This window comes from Pan troglodytes, chromosome 12 (genome assembly GCF_028858775.2).
Source record: "Pan troglodytes isolate AG18354 chromosome 12, NHGRI_mPanTro3-v2.0_pri, whole genome shotgun sequence".
Taxonomy (NCBI): Eukaryota; Metazoa; Chordata; class Mammalia; order Primates; family Hominidae; genus Pan; species Pan troglodytes.
Window position 1 is genome coordinate 22829180 of NC_072410.2, and position 27348 is coordinate 22856527.

The window sequence follows — 27348 nt, forward strand, 5'->3', positions numbered from 1 at the left end:
GATCTCAAATAGGAAAGAAGTCTCATTGGCCTTTTGGTCTTCTACCTGTGTCCTGAATTGAGTTTGTTAATCCTCATTCGGAGGTGGGTGAGGTGAGAGGATGACTCTTCGGCTTGACGCTGGAGGGATCCCGTCACTTGCACCCAGGGTTTACATTTCTGGCAGCCCCAGTCAGCGGTTCTTGCCCAGAAAAAGGAACAAAGGGGAGAGTGCTGGAAGGGACTCCCTTTTGGCGGGGAGTGCGAGGTTTGGTTCGCGTGGTGAGGCACAACTGCAGGGCTCTGAGCTGCTCTCTAGGAATTCTGGGGAATCCCTGGTGAGAATCCGGAGCTGTGGCCAAGAGGTCAGGAGAGTCAGGGGGCCTTGGAGGGGCTTCCGGTTCTAGGCCAACTGTGGAGAAGCAGAGGTAGGGCCCTGATGGAGACATGTGCTTCTCAGCATGTCTAAAAAAGTAAGCCAGGGGGAAGAGCTGTCTTTACAATGAGGGAGATTATTATTACTCTTTAGGAGCCACGATGATACTCTTATCACCCTTCTAGCTGATCACCTGCCTTTCCAGACCGGAGACGGGCGGCAAGTTTGAAGTCGACACCCGGAGGCCAGTTTGTCCCCCTTCCCGGTGAGAAATAAAAAGAAAGGAGGTTGGTTTCCAGGGCTGGCCAGCTAGAGGGTGGGTGGGACCACCACTGGAGGCCAAACCGCAACGGAGAGCAGGTCCAGGTGGAAGAGGTTTCCTCCGCGCCGCCGCTTTATTTCGCTGAACTTGCGGGCTCCAGAGACCTTAAACGGTTTGTTTGGGGCGCTGCTGCGGGCGGCAGAGCTCACTCTCCCCGCGCCTGGGCGGCCGGGGAATTCCCCCGCACCCACCCGGGTCCGCCGCCCGCGGGAGCGCCCAGCAGGGTCAAGTGGATTCTGGGCCGCGGGAGAAGTGCGTGCAGCCCGGGCAAGGCCGGGCGGGGCCGGGCGCGGGCGGGCGGCCGAGGGATGCGACAGGGCCGGGCACGGCTCCGCATCCCCCCGCACTCGGCGCCGCCGCCTCGCTGCTCTCTCCCGCTTGCAGGGCCGCCCCGGGCACCCCAGGGCTGCTGAGGGGCGGGCGGGCCGTAAAAGCCACGAGAGAGGGGCGGCAGGGCGGCGCGGCCTGCGAGCGCCGCGGGACCCCGAGGAGCGGCGCGGGGAGTACAGGGGCGCGCGGGGCGGGCGCGGCGCGGGGCTCACGGTGCGCGCGCGCCTCGGCCTCGCTCGCGCACACGCGCCTCCCGGAGGAGAAAGAGGCGGGCGGGCGGGCGCAGAGCACCGCGGCGGCGGCGGCTGCAGCAGCGGGCCGGGCCGCCGCGAGGGAGGGGAGGAGGGGCGGGCGCAGGGCCGGGGGCGGGGGGCGGCGGCGGCGCGGCGAGCTCGCTGCTCTCTCTTGAGTGTGCCTGCGCGCAAGCCGGGGAGCGGGTGAGTGCGCCGGCCGCTGCAGCCAGCCCTGCCGGCCCGGAGTCGGGGGCGGGGGGCGTCGGGAGCCCCGACCTGGGGGCGGGCGGTGGGCGGGCGGCGGCCGCTCTGGCGCGGCTGGGATGCACCTTGAGCGGCGCCTTTCGTTGCAGCGCGCGGGCGGCCCGAGCCTCGGCGGCGGCGGTAGCGGCGGCGGCGACGCTGACACCTCCCACCATGGACAGCTTCGACTTAGCCCTGCTCCAGGAATGGGACCTCGAGTCACTGTGGTAAGTCCCCGTGCCGGCCGCTTCGGGCGGGCGGGAGCGGCGAGGGGCGGCCGCGGCGGCCCGCGCGTCCTCACCTGGGCCGGGGGCTCCGGGCGGCCGGCCGCCGTGGGGGTGGGGTGGGTCGGGGGCGCCTGCCTCGCCAGCCCTTTTCTGCCTCCCCGGGTGGGATGCGTGGCCGCCTGCCCGTCGGTTTCCCCCTCTCCTGTTCCCCTCCCTCGCGGCGGCCCGCCCCAGCCCAGGGACTGGTGATCTAGGTAGCCAGGGGCAGAGCGCAGCCGTGGGGAGGAAAAGAAGCGATTTGAAGACTGTGTCACTAATGCCTGGGGATCCACCCGTCGGCCCCCTGCTCCTCTCACTTCCTTTCCCTCCGACTGCGCCCCCTCCTCTGGCTGGCACCAGCGACCCCCTGGAGTTGGTGCTGCTGCGAAGTGCCCTTAGAGGATGCTCCAGCCTCCCCGCCTGCGCCCGGTCTGGGCTGCATCCTTTCTGTCTCTCCCACCCACTTCCACCGAGATGGAAAAGTGAACATCCAGGGCAGGAAACGAGTGTTTCTCCGTGCCGGTATTCCAGAGGCCTTAGCCCAGGGAGACTCCTTTCCTCGGGGTTCACAGTTCCTCTGGGCCCTTTCTTCACACCTCGTCACAGTTGCACTCCTCCTCCCCACCCCACGCGGGCGCCCCGGGTATCCCTTTATGCCACGCTCACAGCTCGCAGCCCGGGGGGCACTCCAGGTTCCGTTTCTCGGGGATCTCACACTGGGGAGCTGCTGTAGGTAAATCGCCGCTGGAAGCAGTTTAATTCCAGTTGCGGGTGTCTTAAAAATCCCGTTGGCTGCTTTAGTATCTGTCTTATTCCCCCTTCTTTCTCTGCTCCCCCCAACCCCCCACTATCTCTTAAATGTTTCCAACCAGCACTATTCAGGTGGTAAAATTACTGCCTGCATATTCCTGGAGGAACTTGTGTTATGTTTAATATTTACGGGGATGAACATCTGCTGGAACAAGCATATTAACTGCACTCTGTTCTGCCTCTGGTAATCGCTTATTGTAGAGCTGAGCTTTTTTTTTTTTTTCCTTTTGCTTTAATTCAGTAAAGAGTTCACATGTGTCTAAAACTGCAAGTGGCGTGCACATGAATATGCAATGTACAATTTTAAAGCTAAACTGCTTTATGATTTATAACTCATATAGATGATATGTGGATCTGTGTGTATTTTCTGTGATTTAGGTTTCCAGTGACTTTTATTTTCCTAAAGACAGGTGTAACAAAATAAACTGGACACAAAGCTAGCACATTATCGAACGGTTTCTTATAAAAGATCCTATGATGAGTAAGTACAGCTTGCTCTGCATAATGTGGGTGCCTGTAAAACACACAAGGACGGGCCCTAATGTAATAAAACTTTTACGTATTGCACTGGAAACTTCAAAGAGCCAGGGCAGAAAGAATATGAAACATGTTATGACTGTGTAAAAGTTGCTAATTACTGTGTTGCTGCTCCTGGGGTTATTTCAGCCTTTCATTTACAGATACCTATTATTTTATAGGTTTACATTTAGAAATGTTGGTTTCTGGCTCAAATTCAATAGCTTTCCAGATAGCAACTGTACTTTTAAAATGCTGTTTGCTTTTAAAAGGCAGTTTTTCAGTCAAAGGGAAGAACTTACTGTTTCGGTATATTTTTATGCTGCTTGTCTGCTTGCTGACTCAAAGCGAACCCCCTTATGACTTTCATAAGTGATATTTTGAGATTATCAGCGTAATTTGTGGGGTCTTCCTGCACAGAACCTGAGCTCTGTTTCCTTTTGCATCCTTAGTTCCCAGCTGAATTACCCTGGAGCAGTGTCACAGAATAAATATCTGTTGAATTGACTTGAAATTTACATTAGCAGTACATTTATTACTTTTAAAAAAACAAAAACTTACACGTTTTTTAAAAAGTTGATGTACGTGCAATCACATTTTAATCAGTGCATCGAGTTTTGGCTTATGAAGGCATGTAGACTTTCTTGATCACAATATACTAGGACAGTTTGGCTTGACCGGGAGGGTTTGTAGTTTTGCAGATGTAGAATTACATTTTACAAAAGCTTATATGTTTCTGATAAGTTAAAGAAAAACCAAGCTTGAGTATGCATTTCTAATATGTTTAGACATTTTCTCACAGATGAATTTTTGGATGCTATGTTCTCAGTTTTATGGTTTACGTAAATTTTTAAGTTTATGGTTACTTTTAAGCTTATAGATGGTTCAAAATAACTAATATTTGAGAACTTTCTGTGTGTCCAGTATTTTCATATCCATTGTTTTCTTATTTGAATCTCTTAATCCTGGAAAGGGTAAGTAAGTGGTAGTAGTTCCATTTTATAGATGAGGAAATAGAAGCTTTGAACTGTTAAATGACTTTACTGAGGTCATAAAACAGATGACAGCAGACTTTTTAAAACCAGCATTTGCTGAACACGTATTATTTATCAGACACTGTTCTGGGTACATTACATGTTTTAGCTCATTTAATTATAAAGCAAGTACTGTTATTAGTTCCATTTTACAGATAGGAAAATTGAAGATGGGAAGATAGGGTAACCTGCCCAGAGTCACACATCTAAAAATGGGGCAGCCATATTTCAACCAGAAATTAGCTTCAAAGCCCAGTGATCTGACTTCAAATCCAGTCAGACAATTGCCATTTTCTAGAGTACTTCAAATATCTCTCAGCTTATAAGGACAGCTCTGAAATTAATTACAAAACAAAACCTCGATGGACTGGAAGTTAAGGTCCTACTAAAATAACAAAGAGAGAGAGCCCTAAATGGTATTAAAATTAAAAATTTGAAAATAAACTACCATAGTTAGGAAAGTATACCTGTTAATTATGAATTATTGTATTAGAGCAATATACATTTTAAAGACCATTGAAAGCTTCTTCCTTTGATTGATCATAGAAAAACTTTTTTGAAGGAGGAAGGAGGAGATACAGATTAATGGCAAAAGAGAATCTTATTTTAATCCCTAAGAACTTTTTCTAATTGATGGACATCATTTTCCAATTGAACAAATTGGAATTTATTAGTGGTCACTGTGGCTTTGAATCTGAGCTAGTTTATTCGTGCAGTCACAGAGAGTGTCCTCAAATGACTGTATAGAAAATATAAAGGGAAAAGCTCAGTTCTGTTGAATATAATCAATATACACAATCAATTGATAATTCACAACTACCTCCTTTGCCTTCTTGCACACTCTTCCTGCCACTCAGAAACATCCATACTTACTCTTCAGGATGGGTTTTTTGAGCCTGAATTATCCAGATGGCTGTTTCAACTTTTTCAGCCATACCTTAAAGTTGAAAAGGATGGCCCTAATTTCCACCTCTAATTCCTGGTTTGAAGCAAGACTGGAGAACTTGGAAAAAGGTGAAGGTGTTCATTCAGCACCCGACACTGTAGCTTTGTTCTGTAGAGTCTTGAAGAGTTGGGCATTCCGTGAGTTTACAGGGGCAGCAGATATGCAGAGGCGCAAGGCTGCCCCCTCCACTCCCTGGTCTTCCTTCTGTGGTCCACCAGCTTTTGATTAGGTGCTAGACATATAAGCCATTCCTCAGGGCCTTTAAAATAATGACCATCCCTTTTAACAGGCTAACTGTTGCTTTCATTTAATTCGTTTAACAAATATTTATTGATCATCTCTTAAGTAGAAGACCTTGTGCTGGTTTCTGTGGGAGATGCAAGGATGAGTAAGGCGTAGGTTGTACATATTAGTGTTATTGTCAAGTGAGGAAATGAAGACAAGAACACACATGAAAAAGGAAGTTTTCAACACTGGTGAGTCAGAAAAGAGACCATATTTGGGACTTGGGTGGAGGATGGAAAGAGGAAAAATTGAGTTAAAAAACAAAAAAAGGCTTCCATGAAATAGGTGGCCTTTGAACTAAGTCTTGGAAGACAGATGGTGTGGGTGGGGGTATTGAGAGTACATGGAGACATCTTGGGCAAAGAAAACTGGAACAAGGGCTTTCATGGTGTCTCTAAAAGATCATTTTATGCATCATGGTGGAATTACCTATACTGTCTCTTTTAAAGATGCAGAACTTTGTAGTCATGAGGTAGTTTCAGTGAATGAGAAAAGTTTTCCAAAATGAACTTGTATTTCATCTTCCTTAAATGTTAACACATTTTAATCATTGGAGAGAAAGTCTATCAACATACAATAGTATAATAAATATTCTGATCTTCCCTACCACTCACCCCATTCCTCCACAGCTTCATATAAGCCAGAATCCACACACTTTTGTTCAGATAGGCATTATTCTTTATATTCCTTTAAGTTGGAGCCTTTGAAGTTATAATACATGGATCATTTCATACTCATCAACCTGTTCAATTCAATAAGCATTCACAGAATATTAGACAGAGGAGAGGTACCATCAGGGCAGTGACTTTCAAATGCTTCAGACCATGACCCCCAGTAACAAATACACATTTAACACTGCCGCCCACCACCCCTTGAACATGCATACACGTAAGTGAAACAAGAGCATCATGAAATAACGCTTATTACTATGTGTGATACACTTGGATATTTCCTGTCCTCTTTCTTTCTCTTTTTTCTTTTTTTTAAAATTTCCCATTCATAGGCTGAAACCTGCAGTTTAGGAAACCCTGCTGTACAGGATGCAAAGGACAGTGTGTTTTTTGGGAACTTAATAGGAGAATAAGCCATACCCATAAATACCTGCAATCCAAGGCTGACACTGCCTTCTTGAGGGGGCATGGGCACATCCTGTTGAAAGTAAGATGTTCATGGTGGGGTGGCATTTGAAATGGGTCCTGGAGTAGAATTTCAGGAGGAAATGGAAAGGAGGAAAACCACGTGGTGGGAAGACTGTGAATAGAAACATGGAGGGAATAAAGTGTGGATCTTGTTTGGTGAAGGTAGGCTAATACAGGCAGGGTGGGATGCAGAGGCACTAGCAGTTTAGTCTCCCTAAGGATGCTGCCCAGTAGTGCCCGCTGATGCTTTTGCTTGTCTTCAAATCAACTGCCAGGGGACAGGGGCAGGCCAGTGGGCGGCTTCCTCCAGGCCTTTTTAGACTTTACTTCATAGTGCCAGAAAATGCTACAGATCCCTGATCTTGACCTTCAGGTGCCTCTACCCTTTCCTCCAGCTGCAGTAAAGCAAACATTTTAAGGCCTATTCCTATCCTTTTGGTCAGTCCTTATGGGTCAAAACAGAGTACAAAGAAAGGGCAGAAGGAGAGTGCACCTGTCTGAGCCCCAGGTGTCCTGGAGCTGATTGGTAGACAGCAGCTCTGCAGAGCTGCGTGTACTCACACTGGCCGAAGGTCACCGTGTAGTTGACTGCGTGGCTCTCATTGGCCCTCAGCATGGGCCTGGAGGGGCCTCGGCAGGTACGAGGAGGCAAAGCCTTCTCAGAAGAGTGGCTTCCAGGGCTAGGGCTGTGGGCAGCAGTGGGGAAGGGGCTGCTCATCAGCCTGGAGGAGGCAGGGGGCCTCGATGGGAAGCAGTGGAGTGTTGCATCCGCTGTGGAGGAGCTCAGCCCTTGTGTGGGGCGTGTTTTGGAGAAAGCTGGGTGGAGAGACTGGTTAGTTCAGGGCTCCGAGAACTTGGGGACTCCAGCTGGGCTGGGGCCCCAGAGGATACCAGGGAGGAGGAACCCAGGGAGTGTGCACCTTAATGTGTGGATAGGTTTTTAACCAAATGTATCTTGATGACGATGAAGATGAGTATTGTGTGTGGGGAAATGATTCCTTCCTGTGTTCCGGATTCTCTTTTGTGAAAATGTAGGAAGGTTTTAAAATGCTAAGAATCTATTTTGGGAGAATGTCCTTGTTAACCACAATGGGTCTAATCAATGACACTTGAGCAACTTGAACGAAGACCTTTGGCTTAATACAGATTAATAGGCAAATTAAGAAAAAAAACCTCTCAATATGGAATGCAAGATTTTGTGTGTAAGTGGAATTTTTAACTTGGAATAGATTTGCCTGTTTGATTTTTTTTTATTTTAATTTTTGGGAATAAAGCCCAAGGCTAAAATCGAGGCCCCATAAAAGACGATTTTAATATCATTTAATGGTAACATAATTTTTTTTTTGTTGTTTTATTTCAAAGTGAAATCCATAAAACTTATTTTCAATGTTGGCTGTTCCCTTTTGTCTTGGAATTTAATTGAGGTTTCTGAATTCAGCTGGCCCCAACCTTGCTTTCTGTTTGGCCCTGGGCAGCTCATGATTTTTCTCATTTCCTATTCTCAGTCTTGGTTTAATCACTTATAAAATGACAGCACTTAGACTGGCCTACCTCATAAGGTTGTGACGTTAAGTAATAAAAGTGTCAATTGCTCTGAATGCCAAATGTAGCTCTTCTATACCCTTTGCTTTCTTAAAAATGTCTCTTTTTCATAAACAAGGAAGAATACAGAAAGGCCGCATAAGGTCAGATTCAGCAGTCCATGCGGTGCAGCGTTCTGTCCCTGGCAACAGGACCCTGGGATGGTTTTGAGTAGAGGTTGGTAGCTTTTCTTAGTCGTGCATCATAGTCCAGCAGACAAATATGCTCTTACTTACGGTGGTACTACTCACATATGTAGATCTATTAACCATTACATAATCTTTTATGTTTCACTGAGAATGTATTGCATTACCAACCATTACATCGAATGACTTCATTTGGCACTGTGGGTCTCATTAAATTATGTCAGGCTAATCATAATTTAGTTTCACTGGAAACAAAATACACAGTGTTTATATCAGAGTAAGAGGACACCACCCAATCCAAGGAACTAAATGGGTTGAATCTAAGGGAACTACCACCCGGGATATGATAGGGGCCTTAAGTGTTTGAAGGCATTTAGCTGGGAAGTGGGAATAGAGTTGTTCTGGGTTGCTCAAGGGCACGAGTAAGATCAGTGGGTGTGAGAGCATTTAACAGTGATGTGATGTGGGCTGTCTCAAAGGGTAACAATTACCTGACTTTGTAGAAAGACATTCCTGGGTAGGCAGAGCGGCAGCAATAGGCTATCTCCGAGATTCCTTCCAGCTTCAAAATTCTATGATCATTCCCCTCACAGGGTAGCAGGAATCAAAGAGTGCAGAAGTCATTAATTGTATTCACTTGTGTATTTTTCCTCTGCAATTTCCCCACTCACCTGTGGAGAAAGGCATAGAGGGTACTTAAACTTCTTCACATAATTTCTTCCCAGGAGGCTCATTGTTAGCGGAGGTAAACAAAAATGACTGTAATTTGGAGACCACTTTAACATAGCAACTCCATTTAGAGAGTTATGTGCTTAACTTGATACTGGAAATAATTTTATTTTTCCTTTTATATGGGCAGGAAATTAGTTTCGAAAATCCCCTAGAGGACCATGATGTGAGTCTGTTGGTCTTAAATTTTTCTTCTCATATCTGTACTGTTTACCTGCGTTATGAAGTGACAGAACAGAATTTCAGCCAGTGTTCATTGACATGTTAATTAGTTACCTGGCAATTTAGATAGGAAGAGGCTTTACTGTAGTGGATCACCACCAGTTCTGGGAAATAATCTGTTTTTGTTTTAAAATTTCAAAATATATTTGTTTTCACGTAGAATGCTTGTAGAAGAAGAAAAGACCCAGGGTGTAGAAAATAGTTTTGAGAGCATAGGTCAGTATGCTTAGCTCTTACTCGGGGAATGCCTCTCAAACTTCCATGTGCATCCAAATAATCTAGAGGCCTTGTTAAAATACACATTCTAATCTAATAGAACCAGGAGTCCACATTTCTAACTGGCTCCCAAGTATTAGTTTTGGTCCACAGACCAAACTTTGACTTGTAAGGACTAAATGGACAAAAATTTCCTTTGAAAAGAAGCCCTTTCAAAATTTGCATTTCCTTCTCCCTGTTTTGGGGACACCTTTGTGTAATAACAGTACAGTTCCATAAAGCTTGACGGTTGCGTTTAGATGCAGTATTTATTTTATTTTTGTGAGTCTTTCTAATACAATTCTGATGAGTGAGGGGGTGGTTAATTGTATTCTGGTGGAGTATGGTGGGAAGTAAACATAAAAACCTAAGTAAACACAATTTGTAATAAATAGGCTAATCACTTTTTATAGCCTCTCAGTTCTCATCATTCCTTCAAAGCCCAGGACCTTCTGTTGTATCGGGCTCGAATGCTGAGAGTAACTGGATAGTCTTACAGACACTTTTGGATTTGTGGAGAATCTCTCAGTAACCCCTGTGGATGCCCAGGATTCAGACCAAATGTCCCCATTCTCTCCTAGCCATTCTGTCTTTGGGAGGGTTGGGGTTGGGGGGATAGGAGTGTTGGGGGTGGGGTCAGCTATTTGCAGAATTATTGCACTACCCTGTGGCCATAGCTGCAAATTGCAACTTTCCTAGTGTCCTACGAGAAATCACAACTGAAGACTCTACGTGGAACCCATAGTAGGTTTCAGATACTTCAGTTGGGGACCTTGCATTTGCATCCCCGCTCGGCCAACCTTCTTCTCTCTGCGCCATTACCGGAGTACCCTGAGTCCATTAGGTGGCCAAACTTAGCTGCAGTTTCCATGTGTAATTTCCAGTTCTATTTCATTAGAATGTTTGCATATAGGATGGATAATGCAAGGAAATATTGCACAATTGACTTTGCATGTTCTGTGATACTGACAGGAAGTTTATTGACTTTATCTTTCTAAGGAGGGTGTGTGCGTGCACATAAGCACATGAGTGCACATACACACATTTTCATTCTCTGAAGTAGGCATTGAAGACTGCTACTGACAAGAGAAACCCAGACTGGATTTAAACAATGGGGGGTATTCCAGATTTGGAAAAGAAAGGTGAGTTTTCATGAATAGTAGGGCAAATTTAAATCTTGCAGTCTTGAGACACGCGAACTGGTGGATGAAGTTCTTGCAATAGTGTTTAGCATTATTTGGGGCCATAGTTGGTATCTATACTCCTGGTAGCCGTGATACTGCCTTAATACGTCATAGTCCATTATATGATCTGACTAATTGTGTTTAACCATTTCTTGTAATATGCAACATTACTTTCCACTGTTCTAACTCTTCCTTCAGATTGTGGGGGAGGAGAGAGGAAAACAGTTGCCCTCAAGCCTGAAGGTAGGTCAGGCCCATAGTAAGATAAGCAAGTATTTGATTATTGCTTCAGTACTAGTGTCATCAAATTAATACAGTTTCTTTTACATTTAAGAAAATACAGTTTACTATCAATAAATAGTACAAATAACAGGTGATTCAGACAACCCGCCCCCCACCACACACCAAAAAAAAAAAGACTGTCAGACTCAGAGGTTTACTCTGTTGGGTCCCAAGAAGCGACATTCAGGAGTTCCTTAAGAATAGAAAAAGCTACTGATGATGATCAGGTAGGTTCTGACCTTTAGATGCATTGTTTGGGCTTTTGCCCTGGGACCCTGCCTTGGTTGAGAAGATAGGTTGCCCACATGGCCCACTTGCTTCTTGTCCCACCAATCATATTCCATGGCAGGGAGGCTTCTAGTGTCCTTTCTCAGAACTGCTGAGGTAGAAACTACAGTTGGAGGCCGAGGACTTTATCTCAGGCTGTGAAGTAGGTATCTTCACTGGCCATAGACTCTGTAGTTTACTAAAATAGAAGCTCAGAGCATCCTGGGAAGAAGCAGGTAGACTTTCCTTGCCAGACCTTCTCAGTGTGCTGAAGATTCAAATGTTTACTTCCTTCCACTTTCTGAAACATCCTGCCAGGCCCCTCTTCTGTTAAGGAGTGCAGGGGTCCCCAGCCCCCGGGCTGTGGATCAATATTGGTCCAGGGCCTGTTAGGAACTGGGCTGCCCAGTGGGAGGTGAGTGGATGGCGAGCAAGAGAAGCTTCATCTGTATTTACAGCTGCTCCCCATTGCTAACATTACTGCCTGATCTCCGCCTCCCGTCAGATTAGCACTGGCATTATATTCTCACAGAAGCATGAACCCTATTGTGAACCGAGCATGTGTGGGATCTAGGTTTCTCCTTATGAGAATCTAATGCCTGATGATCTGTAACTGTCTCCCATCACCCCCAGATGGGACTCTCTAGTTGCAGGAAAACAAACTCAGGGCTCCCACTGATTCTACATTATGGTGAGTTGTATAATTATTTTATTATAGATTACAATGTAATAATAGAAATAAAGTCTACAATAAATGTAATGCACTTGAACCATCCTGAAACCATCTCTCCACCCCTGGTCCATGGAAAAAAAGTCGTCTACAAAACTGGTCCCTGGTGCCAAAGAGGTTGAGGACCACTTCTGTTGTGGGAGTAGAAATGAGGATTCACCTTAAAGGAGGGTACAGCTCTAGCAACCCTTTGAGCAAAATATGTGAGCTGGCTGTCATCTCGAGGAAATAGATGGCAACATCAGAAATGGGAAGACCACACTACTCCAACTCACATCTATGTCTGTGTGCAGTAGGCCCTCTGTTTTGATGGATAATCAGATGGTCTCACGTTTTTACCATGGTGTGCCACCTGTGGCCCTAGCTGTGTGACTGTCTAGGATGAAGTCTGGACTCAAGTTACAGTGATGTGGATAAAGTCCGTTCTGCCTGAGCACCAGTGATCATCACGTGTGGCGGCATATTGTAGAGCCCAGGACAGAGTTTGACTTGGAGCCTGCTGAGTTTTTCGCAGAAGCATGTCTACGTGCAGGAGAGGACAGCTCAGCGGGTAACACCAGGACTCTCTTATTTGTGTTCCTTTCATTGAAGGTAGTTCCTTCCCCAGAACATGGCATAGCTGCTTTTGAGAACCAATCCTTGTAAGTGACTTCCTTTAATTTTTTTCAATAAGTAGAGTTTAATCTTTGAATATGAACGGAACACCTGAGAAAATTCTTTGGAGTCTGAAAGGAAGTAGGGTATGTTGGTTTCTAATAGTTAGGTAAATAATTAGTTACATAAATTGATTTCTTTTCCTTACTTTTATTCCTCAGCAGGACAAAAGTAATATTTTAGACAAGGCATGGTGGTACAGGCTGATCACACCTGTAATCCCAGCATTTTGGGAGGCCGAGGAAGGAGGATGACTTGAGCCTAGGAGTTTGAGACCAGCCTGGGCAACATAGGGAGACCCCATCTCTACAGAAATATTAGCTGGCCATCGTGGTGCATGCCTGTGGTTCCAGCTACTTGGGAGGCTGATGTGGGAGGATTGCTTGAGCCTGGAAGGTCAAGGCTGCAATGAGCCATGATTGCACCACTGCACTCCAGTCTGGATGGCAGAGAGAGACCTTGTCTCAGAAAGAAAAAAAAGGTAATGTTTTAGAGCCCTAAAATATATAATAATGTAACGCAATCCGTCTACAGTATAGAGGGCTTGAAGCTGCTGTTTGTAACTTTCTTCCTCTGGATTTCTAGGTGTCTGGGTTGAGATGAGCATCCTTTTATTGAGCCAGACACAGAAGTGAAGAGACCACATTTCTAGCCCTTGATATGTTTGTATTTTAGCCTGGTAATAAGAACAGATCATTTCGTTAGTCTAAGTAGACTTTTTACCTGCCCCAAATCCTGTGGAGTATGTATGGGGGTACCCTACTCAGCATGGTATTTTAGGGATGATTTCCTAGAGAAAGTGACATCTGATTGCAGTCTTAAAGGAAGGATAAGAGTTAGCCAGGCTGGGAGCGGGGTAGGGATATGGCAGGTACGATAATGTAAGGAAAGGCAAAGAGGTGAAAATTAGCAAGTTGTGAACAGTAGCAGTGACCAGTGCAGGTCAGTTTCAGGTCCCTGGCATTCAGGTTGGGAATGGCAGGATGGGAGGTTGGGCAGTGGAGCTGGGAGCAGCTCTCAGAGGGCCTTGCATGGCTTTCTAAGGAGCTCAAACATTTTCCAGTAGGTGATGGCCTGCATGAGGGCTTTAAGCAGGGGAGCAAAATGGTCACGTTTGCATTTTTTTTATTATTTCTAGAAGGCACTATAGATGGATGAGTCTGGTGGCTGTGAGAGGCCATGTCTGAAGGTCAGGAGGTCAGTGAGGAGTGAGGGCTGACTAGCCTGGGCCGGTGAGGATGGAGAGGAGGAGAGGGAGTAGAGAGCTGTTGGGGGGGCATGACACAGACAGTATTCACTCATTTTCTGGGTAGAAGGGGATGAGGGTGCTTTGAGGCTATCTAGCTTGTGTGATGAGATAGGGAAAGTAGGAGGAAGAGCAAGCTGAGTGGGGAAAGAGGAACCCTTTGGATTTAAATGTATTGCATGTAAATGCCCTTGGACCATGAAGATAAAATTGTCTCTAGGAAGTTTACTAAAGATCCTGACATTTAGGGAAAAGGTCAGGATGGAAATAAGTGGGCGTTATCAGCATACAGGTGCTGGTGAAAGCCTTGAGATTGGACAAGATTGTCTAGGGTGGAGGAGGAGAGAATGAGAAGTAGGCTGCAGGCACCACGGTGTAGTGGGAGGGAAAGCAGCCGGTGAAGAGGGTTGAAAAGGAAAGATCAGCCAGGGCGAGGCCATGAGCCAGTGGGGTCTGTGACCAGCTGCTTTTTGGAGTTGGCAGTGGGGGTGAAAGAATGGATGGGAGGTGGGAGGGCGGCTGTGCGTGTTCCCACTCTTGAGGGGAAAGATGGGCAAACTGATGGAGGAAGGCCTCAGAGGAGATGTGGGCAGGCCAGGCCCAGAATCAGAGGAAGAACGCGAGGGTGGAATCTGTGTAGATACTTTGGGATAAACCTTGTGGGTAGGGGTGATATTTAACAAAATACCTATGAGAAATGGAAGTTTCACAGAATGGAACTACAAAGAAGAGGGTAATATGAAACATCAGATTGTAAAGGGAAACTAGTAGGTTCTTCCTAGTTATTTTTGAATATATGACTTAAAAGTCCGCATAAGCCCCTTTGGCATACATCTATGTCATACTATCTGTAATTTAAAGTAATTTTGATTGAGAAGTAATTTGGTGAAGGTACATAGCCAGGAAAAATTAGTGAGCTTGTCTAATTGTGGGCTGTCTTAAATGGATTTTTAAAAACTATTTTCAAATAGAAAAGACAGGAGTCCCACGATGTTGTCCTAACATTTGATGGCAGATTTTCCTTGGAAAGGCACCTAGGCCAGCTGGCCTCAGGGTGTTGTGTTTCTTACACATAAGAAGTGTCCTGAGCCTTTCACAGGTATGTATTATCTCTTTTAATCTTCATTACCTGTAGGGTGGATTCTACTATTCCCCATTTTATAGAGAAGGAAACAAAGGCACAAGGTAACTTGCCCAAGGTCCCATAGTTAGTAAGGCAGAGCTGGGAATTTAATGCAGGTAGCCTGGCTCCAGAGCCCCTACACGTCACCACTATCCTGTAATATGTATCTCTTAATGACAGAATCAGAGGGCATGAGTACTGAGGTCCCATGCGACCTTAAAATATATGTGATATAGGCTGGGCGTGGTGGCTCACGCCTGTAATCCCAGCACTTTGGGAGGCCGAGGTGGGTGGATCACCTGAGGTCAGGAGTTCCAGACCAGCCTGGCCAATGTGGTGAAACCCTGCCTACTAAAAATACAAAATTAAAAAATACAAAAATTAGCTAGGCGTGGTGGTGGACGCCTGTAATCCCAGCTCCTCGGGATGCTGAGGCAGGAGAATCACTTGAACCTGGGAGGCAGAGGTTGCAGTGAGCCTAGATCGCGCCATTGCACTCCAGCCTGGGTGTCACAGCGAGACTCCTTCTTAAAAACAAACATATATATATATATGTATGTAAATGGTCTCCAGCAGGTACAGTGAGGTATATATGGAAAAACATCTTGAGATTTATTTTGAACTTTCAAACTCAGAATGAATAGTATATTGTGTTCAAGCTATTACAGATTTTAGACTAGTGGAATTCTAATTAAACAGGCTTCACTGTGCATGGATTGTCTGTAGTTCACTGTCATTAAGTCCTGCTCTTTTTGTTAGTATTTAAAATGTTAAAAATACACTGCCTATATATTTTCTTGCAATTAGTTGTATACTCCATAAAACCTCTAATTTGACAAATTTTATGGATGAAGACAATGGTAACAACTGTTTGCCACATCTGGTCAAATCTACCATAACACCTAAATGTAACTTCATTAATAACAATAATGATGGTACAGCAATACAATTTATAAAACTACTTCATGAAAGTCCTCTGAAATTGTAAGATGATTTTTTTTTCATGTAGATCATTTTGCTGTTTCTTCTTAGAAATGGAGCTACACATGGTGTACAAATGGTCTGTACAAAGTCAGACCATCTCTTCTAGTTGTATGACTCTAATTCTAGAAAGAAGCATTGCTTCAGTGACCTGGAAAGAGTAAACAGGCTTAATTTATATCACGAGATAGTTGGGTAAAGTAAAAATGATAGATTCTTAGCTTAAGGGATTGGGACATATTAAAACAGATGACAAAAATAACTTTAAATGTCTTTTAAAAAAATCTTAGGGAATAAGGTGTTAAATAACGTTAGTTATTTTTGAATATTTTAAGTTAGGTTAAAAAAAAATCCACTTGGCTGGCAAAATTCCAGAAAGGCATGAATTAATGTTGGGAAGGGCAAAGTGTTCAGAGCCATCCAGCAATGGGTTCAGATTCTGACATGCCATTTACTAGCTGTGCCATCTTTAGTAACTCAGCATCTCTGAGCTTCAGGTTCCTTATATATAAATGAGATAATACTGTCACTGATTTGTTATGGGGATTAAATTAGATAATGTTCTTTTATACTATCAAAGATCTGTGCCTTACTGTGTGGTTTTCTTTTTACTGTAATTTATTATCTCGTGAATTTTTATGGCAAAAAAGGGGGACTGATGAAGAAAGTCAGTGAAATGTTTCCATCCAAAGGGCTAAAGTTTTCATGTGATAGGTTTAAAATATTAGGGAAATTGTCTTTGAAAGTGTTTGCCTTCACCATGTAGAGAGTAAGGTATACTTATATGTCTTGATTCTTTAATTAATAATTCGACTTTGCTTGCCACTTAAAAATTAGAATCAAATTCTGAATGGAGAGTAAAGCCCACATATATATTGGAAGGGAACCAGGCAATAAACTATCTGATTTACAGAAAACAAAGTGTTTCGTGAATGCTTTCCTTAACCCAAGCTTTACTTGTAACTTGAGCCAGGTTTTAATTTTTGAAAAAATTTAAATGGCAAAAATATGTGAACCTACAAATAAATAGGGAGTGATAATCGACTGTTGAGGCCAATGAGTGAACATGTATTTGATGTGGCCCTGAGATATAGAGGCTGTGAAGGGAGTTTCCTGGAACTTATCAGGAGCCCCCAGAGCATAGGTTCACACTTTATACCTCGTGACTTTTAGAGTAGGCAGGGTCTGTATTCAGGCCTGCAGAAAAATAAGTGTAACGCTTTTTTGAAATGTATAACAATGCTTCTTTCTATTTGTGTTTGGTTTATATTACCTAAGAAGCATGTTTTGTATTATTAGGATAGATACCACTTCTGTGTTTATTCTAATGAAAATGAAGAAGGAAACAGTCCCCACCAATATTGTGAAGTACTTAATGGTATTTAAAATCTCTACGAGACTGGGCCAAAGTAAAAATATAAATGAAATAAATGGAAATGTAGCCGTTACTTTCCAGTTTATGTGAGTATCACGATGCAATATTTGGAACTGATTGCAACTGCTGTAAAGTACTTTGAGGAAACCCATTAGAAGAGAATTAAAACTTGAACAGATTAGCTGATCTCTAATGGCCCTAGGAGAAGATCTTGTGTTGCTTCAAAATCTTTTCTGATTCTCATCACTCAACCTTCTTGGCTATGTAAACAAAGGAAGCTTTCCTTTTGTTTTCCAGACGTTTGGAAAACAAAATTTTCCAGAGCTGTGCATCTGCCAGGAAATGTTTCTTTTAACCTGATATCATAGATAGTTTTAAAAGCTAAAGTAAACTCTGGATTTTAGATTTCTATATCCCAGGTTGAGAGTAATAAAACTAAAAGAGGAAGCTTGTTAGGTGCCAGTGATTATTTAGTGATGGTAACATGGATCACTGATATTTTTACTTTCTTTTTTGTATATTGATTTTGTATCCTGTGACCTCACTGAGTGTATTCATGAGTTCTAATAGTTGTGTGTGTATTTCTTAGGATTTTATATATATACACATCATTATGTCATCTGTGAATAGAGATAGTTTTGCTTTTTCCTTTCCAATCTGGTTGCTTTTAATTTTTTTTTCTTGCCCGATTGGCCTGGCTAGGACCTCCAGGAGAATGTTAAATAGTAGTGGAGTGAGTAGACATCTTTGGTTTGTTTCTCATCTTGAAAGGAAAGCTTTGTCATTCGCTGTTGAGTATGATATTATCTGTTGGTTTTTCATAGATGCCCTTTATCAGGTTAAGGAAGTTTCCTTCTGTTCCTAGTTTGTTGAGTGTTTTTAAGCACAAAAGGATGTGTGATTTTTGTCAAAGCCTTTTCTACATGTATTGAGATGGTCATATGGGTTTTAATCTATTAATACTTTAATATACTTTAATATACTTTAATCTATTAATATACTTTTATATACTTTAATACATTGACTGATTTTTATATGTTGAACCAACCTTGCATTCCTGGACTTTGTCACTTGGTTATGGTATATAATCCTTTTATATATCACTGGATTTGTTTTGCTAGTATTTTTTTGAATGACTTCCTTTTTCAGAAACAGTTGCCTATTTTCTTCTTTGATAATGAAAGTTCATGAACACTTGAGATAAAAATAAAGGAATATGACTTTCTCAGGACATGCCCATGGAAACATGAAAGCATTGTTTCTGCATATTCTCTGAATGATAGTCCTGTAAGTAAGAATAATCAAATCTCAAAAGAGATTTGAGTACTTGAGTACTCAAGTTCAGAAACTTTTACGTAATGATTTTCTGAAGAACTTTAACTTGACACCTGCTTAAGAAATTCTCACATAATGTAATTTCTTATATGACACATTTAGATTTTAGGTCCTGATCTTGTGCAAGTCATTCAATGTTTTTTAGCTTAGTCCTCTAATGAGTAAACAGGATTATAAGGAAGAAATAAAATATGCAGTGAATATGCTCATAAGATGTTACATGATGGGAAGATAGAATTATATAAGTATGTAAGTATAATTATTTAGCATAGGGGTCAAAAATTCAAATACCTTCAGGGCCAAGTAGACCAAATAAATGTCTGAAACAGTATCACAGTTGGATGTGATGGGGCTTGTGGTCCATTTGAAGCTCTACTACCTTGCTTCAATACATTCAGATGAAAAGCAAAACAAGCAAAATACAGTAAACAACACACACCCACACCTGTACTTTCTTGGCCAGACATCATACATCTGCCTCTGTAGAATCCCTCATTCAGGGGGTCACTGATGAAGTTTAAGGCCCTAGGGTTGAGCTTCAGCTCCACTGTGGGGTAGGTTTTTACCTTCTCCAAAGCTTCATTTTCTCATTTGTAAAATGCAGATAATGTGTGTCTTGCCTAACTCTAAGGGCTGTTGTGAGAGGTTTAAATGGCATAACAGATAAAAATGATTCAAACTATTAAGTCCTTTATAAATGTGTGGAATGTTGTTTCTCTGTATAAATCTTAGCTTTTCTGTTATCTCAACAAAGGTGATTTTCTTGTTAAGAAGGTTTAGTAGCCAGGCATTGGACAACTCCGGAAGACCAGCTAGAAACATCTTTTTTCAATAGTAGAATAACCTTGGTAATAGATTCAAGCCCATTTAATATACTTCCTGGACTTGAATTGTTACCTGGATCACCCCACTGTCATTCCAGCAAAAAGATCCATGATATGTTCTTCTCACCATTAGGTTCTCTTAGATATGGGAATTCTTTTTTTCTTTTCTCTCTCTCTTTTTTTTTGAGATGGAGTCTCACTCTGTCGCCAGGCCGGAGTTTAGTGGTGTGATCTTGGCTCACTGCAACCTCTGCCTCCCAGGTTCAAGTGATTCTCCTGCCTCAGCCTCCCAAATAGCTGGGATTACAGGCTTGTGCCACCACACCCAGCTAATTTTTGTATATTTAGTAGAGACTGGGTTTCACCCTGTTGGCCAGGATGGTCTCAGTCTCCTGACCTTGTGATCTGCCCACCTCGGCCTCCCAAAGTGCTGGGATTACAGGCATGAGCCATGGCGCCCTGCCAGATATGGGAATTCTTATGACACTATGGCAGTATGCATCATAATTCTTACAAACCAGATACATTATCTCTGAGAGCTTTCTGTGGTTTCCTTAACATATAAACAGAAAGTCAGAACTTTTTGTATCTTGGTATACTAGAATTTGAAAGAGTTTGATTTCTACAGTTTCCTGACCACAGTAAATCCAGTGTTGACATCTTGATGCCTTTGTGGGAGGTTCCTTTGGAGCAAGATGTAACTCAGTGTCTGCACAAGATCTGCCAAGTAGCCCTGCCACAGCAGTGCCTGGCTCAGCTTACTAGTTACCCTTAGTCAGCGGGCACAGTCATAGAAACCCACGAGTCACAAGTTTATTGAGCTCCTTCTATGCATAACACACCATGCTGGCTTGGGGACAGTGAAAAAGTAATGTGGCCCCTGCTCTGAAGAAGCATGGAGTCTGTGTGGAGAGAAACCAGTATCCATGAAATAGCTGTAGAGTCTGGACTCTTGGACTGTTAGATCTGTCTGGAAGGAACCTTAGAGATCATCTTTCCAGCCCACCTCCCTCAGTGTACAGCCGAGAAAGTGATGCCTATAACGAAATGCTTATTTCTATGGTGTAGTCCAGGGCTTATCAAATTTAGCTGCTTCCCAGAATCAGCTGGGGATCCAGAGTGCCTGGGGTAGGGACCCAGGTATTTATTTTGGAGTTCATAAGTCCTATAGTTTGCTTATTGGATTTGGGAATGGTAACAGGCTGAGAGTGGTTTTGGAATCTAGGATTTTGGGAGCTCAGTGAAAGACCAAGAAAGAGCCTCAGGGAGGAGATGATGTTGCATAAAGGGCAGGTAAGATCGAGGGAGACTGGAGCCTTTGGGGACAGGGGTGCAGTTAGGTGAGCATATGGAATTGGGAACTGGTGTGGCCGAGGTGATGAGGAAGATGTTTTACGTCACGTGACTCTCTTCGACAGCAAGGGGCTGTAGGAGATTTTGTACATTTGCTTTGAAAAAGAGCTGTGAGTATGTTTCTGCTAAAGACATTTTGATAGTCAATTTGACTTTTTTTTTAGTTTTAAGAAAGTATGTAATTGCATCACAATTAATTCTTCAATTCCAAATTGATTCTATTCAACAAAGCGTGATTTTTTTTCTTTAGTTTATCATCAAATCATAGTTAGTCTGTTCACTGCCATCTCAAAATAGCTGAGACAGAAACTGATAATTTTGTATACTCAGTTTCCGAATTTCTTGATAATAAAGTAATTTATATGCAATATGCTAATATATTTGGATAAAGAGGTGTACTATGGACAACCAATGAAAACACTTAACATCTATAAGCTATTCTTTTTGAAAATAATTTTATTCTCAAAGTGAATTCTCTTTATGGAACTTTTGATATTATAAAGATACACGAAATTGGACAATCTATATAAATCCTTCATAATAAATTTTATTTCTCCAATGTGTATAATAAGACATCAAACAGAATTCCCCTTTTATGAAAAAACTATTTTATACCTATGCATATTTTATGGTTGTGTTCATTTTCTTTTTCTAAGAAATTTAACTCTATGATTTAACTTATTTTTAAACAATGCATAATACGTGCACATTTTTATAGGGTACGTATAATATAATATTTTGTTACATGCATACGACGTGTAATGATCAAGTCTGGTTGTGTTCATTTCACTGTCGAACTGTCAAACACAAGCAGTGCTTTTTGGTACTGTTACATTTCTCCTTGTTGTGTGGGTTGGTTGAAGGCAGGAACCGTAATGATTAAGAACACAGACTGTGAACCAGACAGTCTGAGTTCTGATCCCCTGCTCTGCCACCAGCTAGCTGTGGATAGCTCTATTTTGTCTATTGTGAATAGTGGAAAAGAAAGAATAATACCTACCTCAAAGGATTAATGTGAGGATTAAATGAGCTAATATGCGTAAAGTGTTTAGTACAGTGCCTCACACACAGTTAAGTGCACAATGTGTTTAGCTATGATTACTTTTTATGTTGTTATTAATTGTACCTGGCATATGACCTGACACATAGCATGTGGTCGCCGAGTGTTTATTGACTAAATGAGGGACTGTACCGATTACTGTAAAGTTTTGTTAAATAGAATACTTTTTTTTTCTAAGCTATTTCCATCCTGTATATGCCCAAAGGCATCAACAATTTGTAGTAGAATAGTTTAATCAATGAGAGAGAATATTTGGTCAAAAAGATTGGTGTGGTCACGTGGAATAGCTAATGGCACTGTGGGCAAGGGAGCATTTTTGATGAAGTCATAGAACTTTGTGGCTTTCACTGGGAATCTGGAGCCTGAGCCAGAACCCATACTGTCTGATTCCAGGCTGAGACAAGGGCAGCACTTTGTTCAGTGGCTGGTCCCTGGAGCTGGCTCACTCCGTACTCCCTTCTCTCCCTCTCTGCCTCTACTTCCACCACCCCTTCCATTCTTCCTCCCTTAGCCTTGTAAAGCTGAGGATCCTTAACCTGGAGGTCAGGGAATCCCTCTCATCGTCTCTGCATTTCTGTTCCTTTCTTTCATTTTTGTCTTTCCTGAGAAGAGAGCCTACAGCTTTCATCAGACTCCCAAAGGCAGCCGTGACCCCGCTTCCGTGAGGGTGGAAGTGGCTCTGGCAGCAGCCGTTTTCCATTATGAGCAGACGCTGAGGTGGAGCTCAGAGAACTGTAAGAACTCTATTCCTTTGTGAGTGTTTCTAGCAGCAGAGGAAACGGTGGGCACGAAGAGGGTAGCTTGGCAAAGCCATTGTGCCAGGCAGAAGTGCAGTGATTGTGAAGACACTGTGGAGTCCCTTCTTGACTGCCTGGACCAGCAGGGGCTTGCGGTGACCTGGCCAGGTCATAAGCACAATGCAGGCCATGGTTTGGAAGGTACTCCAGGAAAACCTCAGTACCTGTAGGGCGTTCTCTTGTCTGTCATTTCCTCATGGCACAGTGGAGTCAGGTAGCTTAGATTTGCCTGAACTGCAAACTGGCTGATTGACATAGGCTTTCTCATAGCGAGGCACAACTGCTAAATGAAAAATACCATTGTTCTTTGCTTAAAATAAAATTAAGGGGGCAGTGTTGTATATAAATACTTAGGAATTCAAATGCATTATTTTAAGAGCCGTTTTATTTCACTTTATTTTATTTTATCTTTTTTTTGAGATGGAGTTTTGCTCTTGTTGCCCAGGCTGGAGTGCAATGGCACAATCTGGCACGATCTTGGCTCACCACAACCTCCGCCTCCCGGGTTCAAGTGATTCTCCTGCCTTAGCCTCCTGAGTAGCTGGGATTACAGGGATGCATCACCATGCCCAGCTAATTTTGTATTTTTAGTAGAGACGGGGTTTTTCCATGTTGGTCAGGCTGGTCTTGAACTCCCAACCACAGGTGATCTCCCTGCCTTGGCCTCCCAAAGTTCTAGGATTACAGGCATGAGCCACCAAGCCCAGCCAAGAGCCATTTTATAAGAATGCATATCACACTATGTCCCAAGGGCTTTTCAAGTATTAAGTGGAATTTGAGTTGTCTAGGTCACTACTCCATGACAAAATCATGACTAAATAGCTTCACATATCCCTTTTATAGCTGTAGTGTAAGTCCTTGATTTTTTCCCCTCCATTATGCAATATTCAAATTTATCACACAACAGCTTTAACGTAACTGATGGCAGTGCACTTTTTGTTGCTGAGGCAGGATGAAGGACTTTTTAATATAGTCTGGCTAGACACCAAGAGTACAGAAGTGATCCATTTTCCCCTGGCAGCTAGGTGGAAGACAGTCCATGTTGGGACATTTACTTAAGCATGGCCAGACAGGAGGGCTTTATCAGGATAACATTCTTTTGCCAAGTATGTGTGATAAAGCCAGAGTTAGACTTTGGGAATTTGGACCTTGTCTATATTTAGCATCCAGAAACCACTATGGGGCTGTCATTGGTTAGGTGTTTCCAGTCCCAGTTCTTGCTGCAGTTAGATAGTTTGTTCTGAAGTTTGTCCATTCATTCATTCGTTTGTTCGTATTTCAACATATCTCACTTTTTCCTGACATTGTTTACTTACAGGACATTTTTAGAACTATCTGAATTATTTTTGATGAGAAAATCTCATAATGAGAATTAAAATTAAGAAAAACTAGAAATGCTTATGTAATTTGGCAGATCCTCTTAAAAAGCTTTCCAAGAAACCAGATATTAAAAAAATCCCTAAATCAAGGGAAGAACTATCAATACAAATTTTTCTTTAAAGGAATTTAAAAAACACACAAGAGCTTTCTGTGAGATTACATCTCAGTTTTATCCCTAAGAGACATAATTCCTCTACAGAGGCTGCCTACTGAGAACTGTTGATCAACCAGAGGCCAAATGTGAGTTTACTTCTGACCATGCCACTCACTGGAATCTGATTTTTTTATTTTCATGTCTATAAAGTGAGGATGGGGACACTATCCTGTCTAACTCATGGGGTTGTGTGAGAATTAAATGAATTTTCACAGCTAACCTATGACAGTACCTTACACTCAACCCTCAATAAATCAGAAGAGTTTTCCCCCAATGATTCTGTGTGTCAGAAAGTGTGAAGGGTGAATCAGAATTAATTATAGAGGCCCTGTGATCCTAATCCACAGTCTCCCTATTCTTTTGTCTGTGAATATAGAACATGGGTGGGTCAGAGGCCAAATGGTTCCTAAGCCAGATGATGAGGGGGTGCAGGTCAGGGGACGTTCAGGAAGGCCGGATGCAGGGTGGAGGCTCAACAGAAGGTCTTCTGTTGGAGGAAGTGCCTGGGTGAGCAGGTGGTCACTGACATGGTGGCGATTTTCTTGCTTGCCCAGCTCTGCTTGGGTTGGCTGCCCAGAGGCATCCTCTTCTGTCTCCAGATCTGAGTGAGGGAGAGAGAGGTGCTTTTAGAAAGAATTGACTTGTAGTTTGGAAACTCCTTCCTGGTTAGAGAAAATGGGCCTCTGTATCAAGACTTTTTCTTTTTTAAAATATTTGTATAAATGTATGGAGTACAAGTGTAATTTTGTAACTTGCTTAGATTGCATAGTGGTGAAGTCAGGGATTTTAGGGTTTCCATCACCTGAGTGACAGACATTGTACCCAGTGAGTAATTCCTAACCCTTGTCGTCCTACTTCCTGAGGACAGTGACCTGATTCCACCTGTGGACTGTGGGCTTGGCTTACCTTGTGGATGGCTCCAGCCCCCAGCAGAAAACTTAGAAGCATCAGATCTTAGTGTTGCTGTGGCTTTCTGCCTGTGGTTCAGGCTGCATTGCTGGTTTCTGAACCTTGCTTTTCCTTGACCTCTGTGTGTATCCCAGATCTCTACTGTGATCTGACTTTGTAGCCTCTTCCTTGATCCTGATTGCCAGCTACTGGGTACAACTTAGTCTGCTCCCAGCCCAATAAAGACCCCACCTCTGGTTCCAACCTTTTCCTGGCTGTCATCCTAGGTTTCCACCTTCTTGAGAGCCATCTTTTTTAGAGAAGTGCAGAGTTCACTATCCAGGTCCTTTGGCAGCATCCTGGCCGGGGGTGGGGGCAACATACAGATCATTTCCCTCAAGTAAAACATTGAGGCACACTGGTTAGTGCTTGGTTCATGCCTGTGTTTTTTCTTTTTCTGGAGTCTTGCCTTAATATATATATATATATATATATATATTGCTAATACACAGACTGTCCTTTCCTCCCTCCCTCCCTTTAGAAGAGATGGTAGGTTTCATTTTGCCTCTTGTCTCCAGGTTTCAGGAAAATGAAAATGATTTATAAGAGATGTGACAAATCTGCATAGAGTTTTTTGTTTGTTTGTTTGTTTTTTGTTTGTTTTTAGTTTCAGCTAAGGCCCCAGATAAAAATGTAAGGAAAAAGAAAATCTTCAAGATGAACTATATTAACGTTTTAATTAAAAGTAATATTCTTTGACAGAGCTAAACAAAATTACAATAAACATCTAACTACTAATAATAGCATCTTTACCTATATTCTCTCTAGTCCTCATAATAACCTAATGCAGCAGACACAGTGCCTCTATTGAACATACAAGGAAACCAAGGCATAGTTAGGTTTCAGCCTGAATTTGACATCCGACTTGATGTCATTCTACCATGCCATTCTGATTTGCAGCAAAGCAGGTGTTCACTCTGGCTCTGGCTATTCTAAAGGATAGTACAGTTCTCTTAAAAAACTGTAAATTCTGGTTCTTATTCTTGGTTGGTTTGCAGTGTCTGAGCTAGGCCACTGGAGTGCTGCTGTGTGATGAACTCTGCTGAAGTGATAGTGACAAGAGTCACAGTGAAATACATAGTGAGTTAAGAGCAAGGAAAATAAGATCAGGAAGTTCTGTCTTCATGGCCAGGCGCTTGAGGAACATCAGACGTCAAGGAGGCTAAGTTACTCTTCTTTTTGTGTGGTGAGTCTTGACCCAGAACGCAGATATAGCATCTGCGGCATCAGACCTTTCTTGTACCCTGAGAAAAATAAGCTTCAGACCAAGGAGCAAACACTAGTATAGGAATCTGGTGTTTGTACAGGAATCTGGGCCATTAGGACAAATTTAAATTATGTCTGCAAGTGGTTATGAGCTAGGGAAGCGTGAGTTCTGTTGGGGGGGGCCACAAGAAAGTACAGTTCATCATATTGCTTCATATTTCTAGATTCCTAGGAAATGTATTCTAGATTCATTTCTGGGAGCTAAGCAGGAACTGTGTATACCAGTTGAATTCAGCCCATGCTGATTGTGCACCTGTGGTTAAATAAGGTGCAGCAGGCAAGAGAGAGAAGTATGTTTAGACAGCATCTGCCCTCAAGGAGTTTGTAACCTAGTTGAGAATCTTGAAATCTGTTTTCTAGTTTGCTAGTTTCTAGTTGGCTCTAATTAATTAATTAATTAATTTTAGATTCAGGATACTACTGTGTAAGTAAAACTTAATTACATTTGACATGATACAGTTGGCCCTCCATATCTGCGGTTTCCACATCTGTGGATTCAACCAAACTTGGATTGAAAATATTCAGCAAAAGGCCAGGCACTGTGGCTCATGCCTGTAATCCCAGCACTTTGGGAGGCTGAGGCAGGCGAATCACGAGGTCAGGAGATCAAGACCATCTTGGCTAATACGGTGAAACCCCGTCTCTACTAAAAATACAAAAAAATTAGCCGGGCATGGTGGTGAGCACCTGTAGTCTCAGCTACTCGGGAGGCTGAGGCAGGAGAATGGCGTGAACCTGGGAGGCGGAGCTTGCAGTGAACTGAGATCACACCACTGCACTCCATCCAGCCTGGGCAACAGAGCGAGACTCTGTCTCAAAAAAAAAAAAAAGAAAATATTCAGCAAAGGAGCCCCAATAAAAAATAATACAAATAAACTATAGTATAACAGCTATTTACATAGCATTTACATTGTATTAAGTATTATAAGTAATCTATAGCGATGCTTTCAGGTATATGGGAGCATGTGCTTAGATTAT

At 43.0% G+C, this 27348-nt stretch overlaps 1 protein-coding gene across 14 annotated transcripts in view; it reads left to right on the plus strand.

Moving 5' to 3' along the window:
- The window catches only part of AFF3 (ALF transcription elongation factor 3), a 597234-nt gene that overhangs the window by 36313 nt on the left and 533573 nt on the right, over positions 1-27348 (plus strand). For 9 of the 14 annotated variants that reach the window (XM_054678053.2, XM_054678050.2, XM_024354597.3 and 6 more), the window contains 2 exons: positions 540-619; positions 1593-1709. In XM_054678053.2, coding sequence (XP_054534028.1) covers positions 1657-1709 — 53 coding nt within the window. In that variant the 5' untranslated portion in view covers positions 540-619; positions 1593-1656. Of the gene's footprint in view, positions 1-539; positions 642-704; positions 789-1359; positions 1444-1592; positions 1710-27348 lie in introns of those variants that run through there. The other 5 variants (XM_054678055.2, XM_054678057.1, XM_054678052.2 and 2 more) reach the window with 4 other exon arrangements.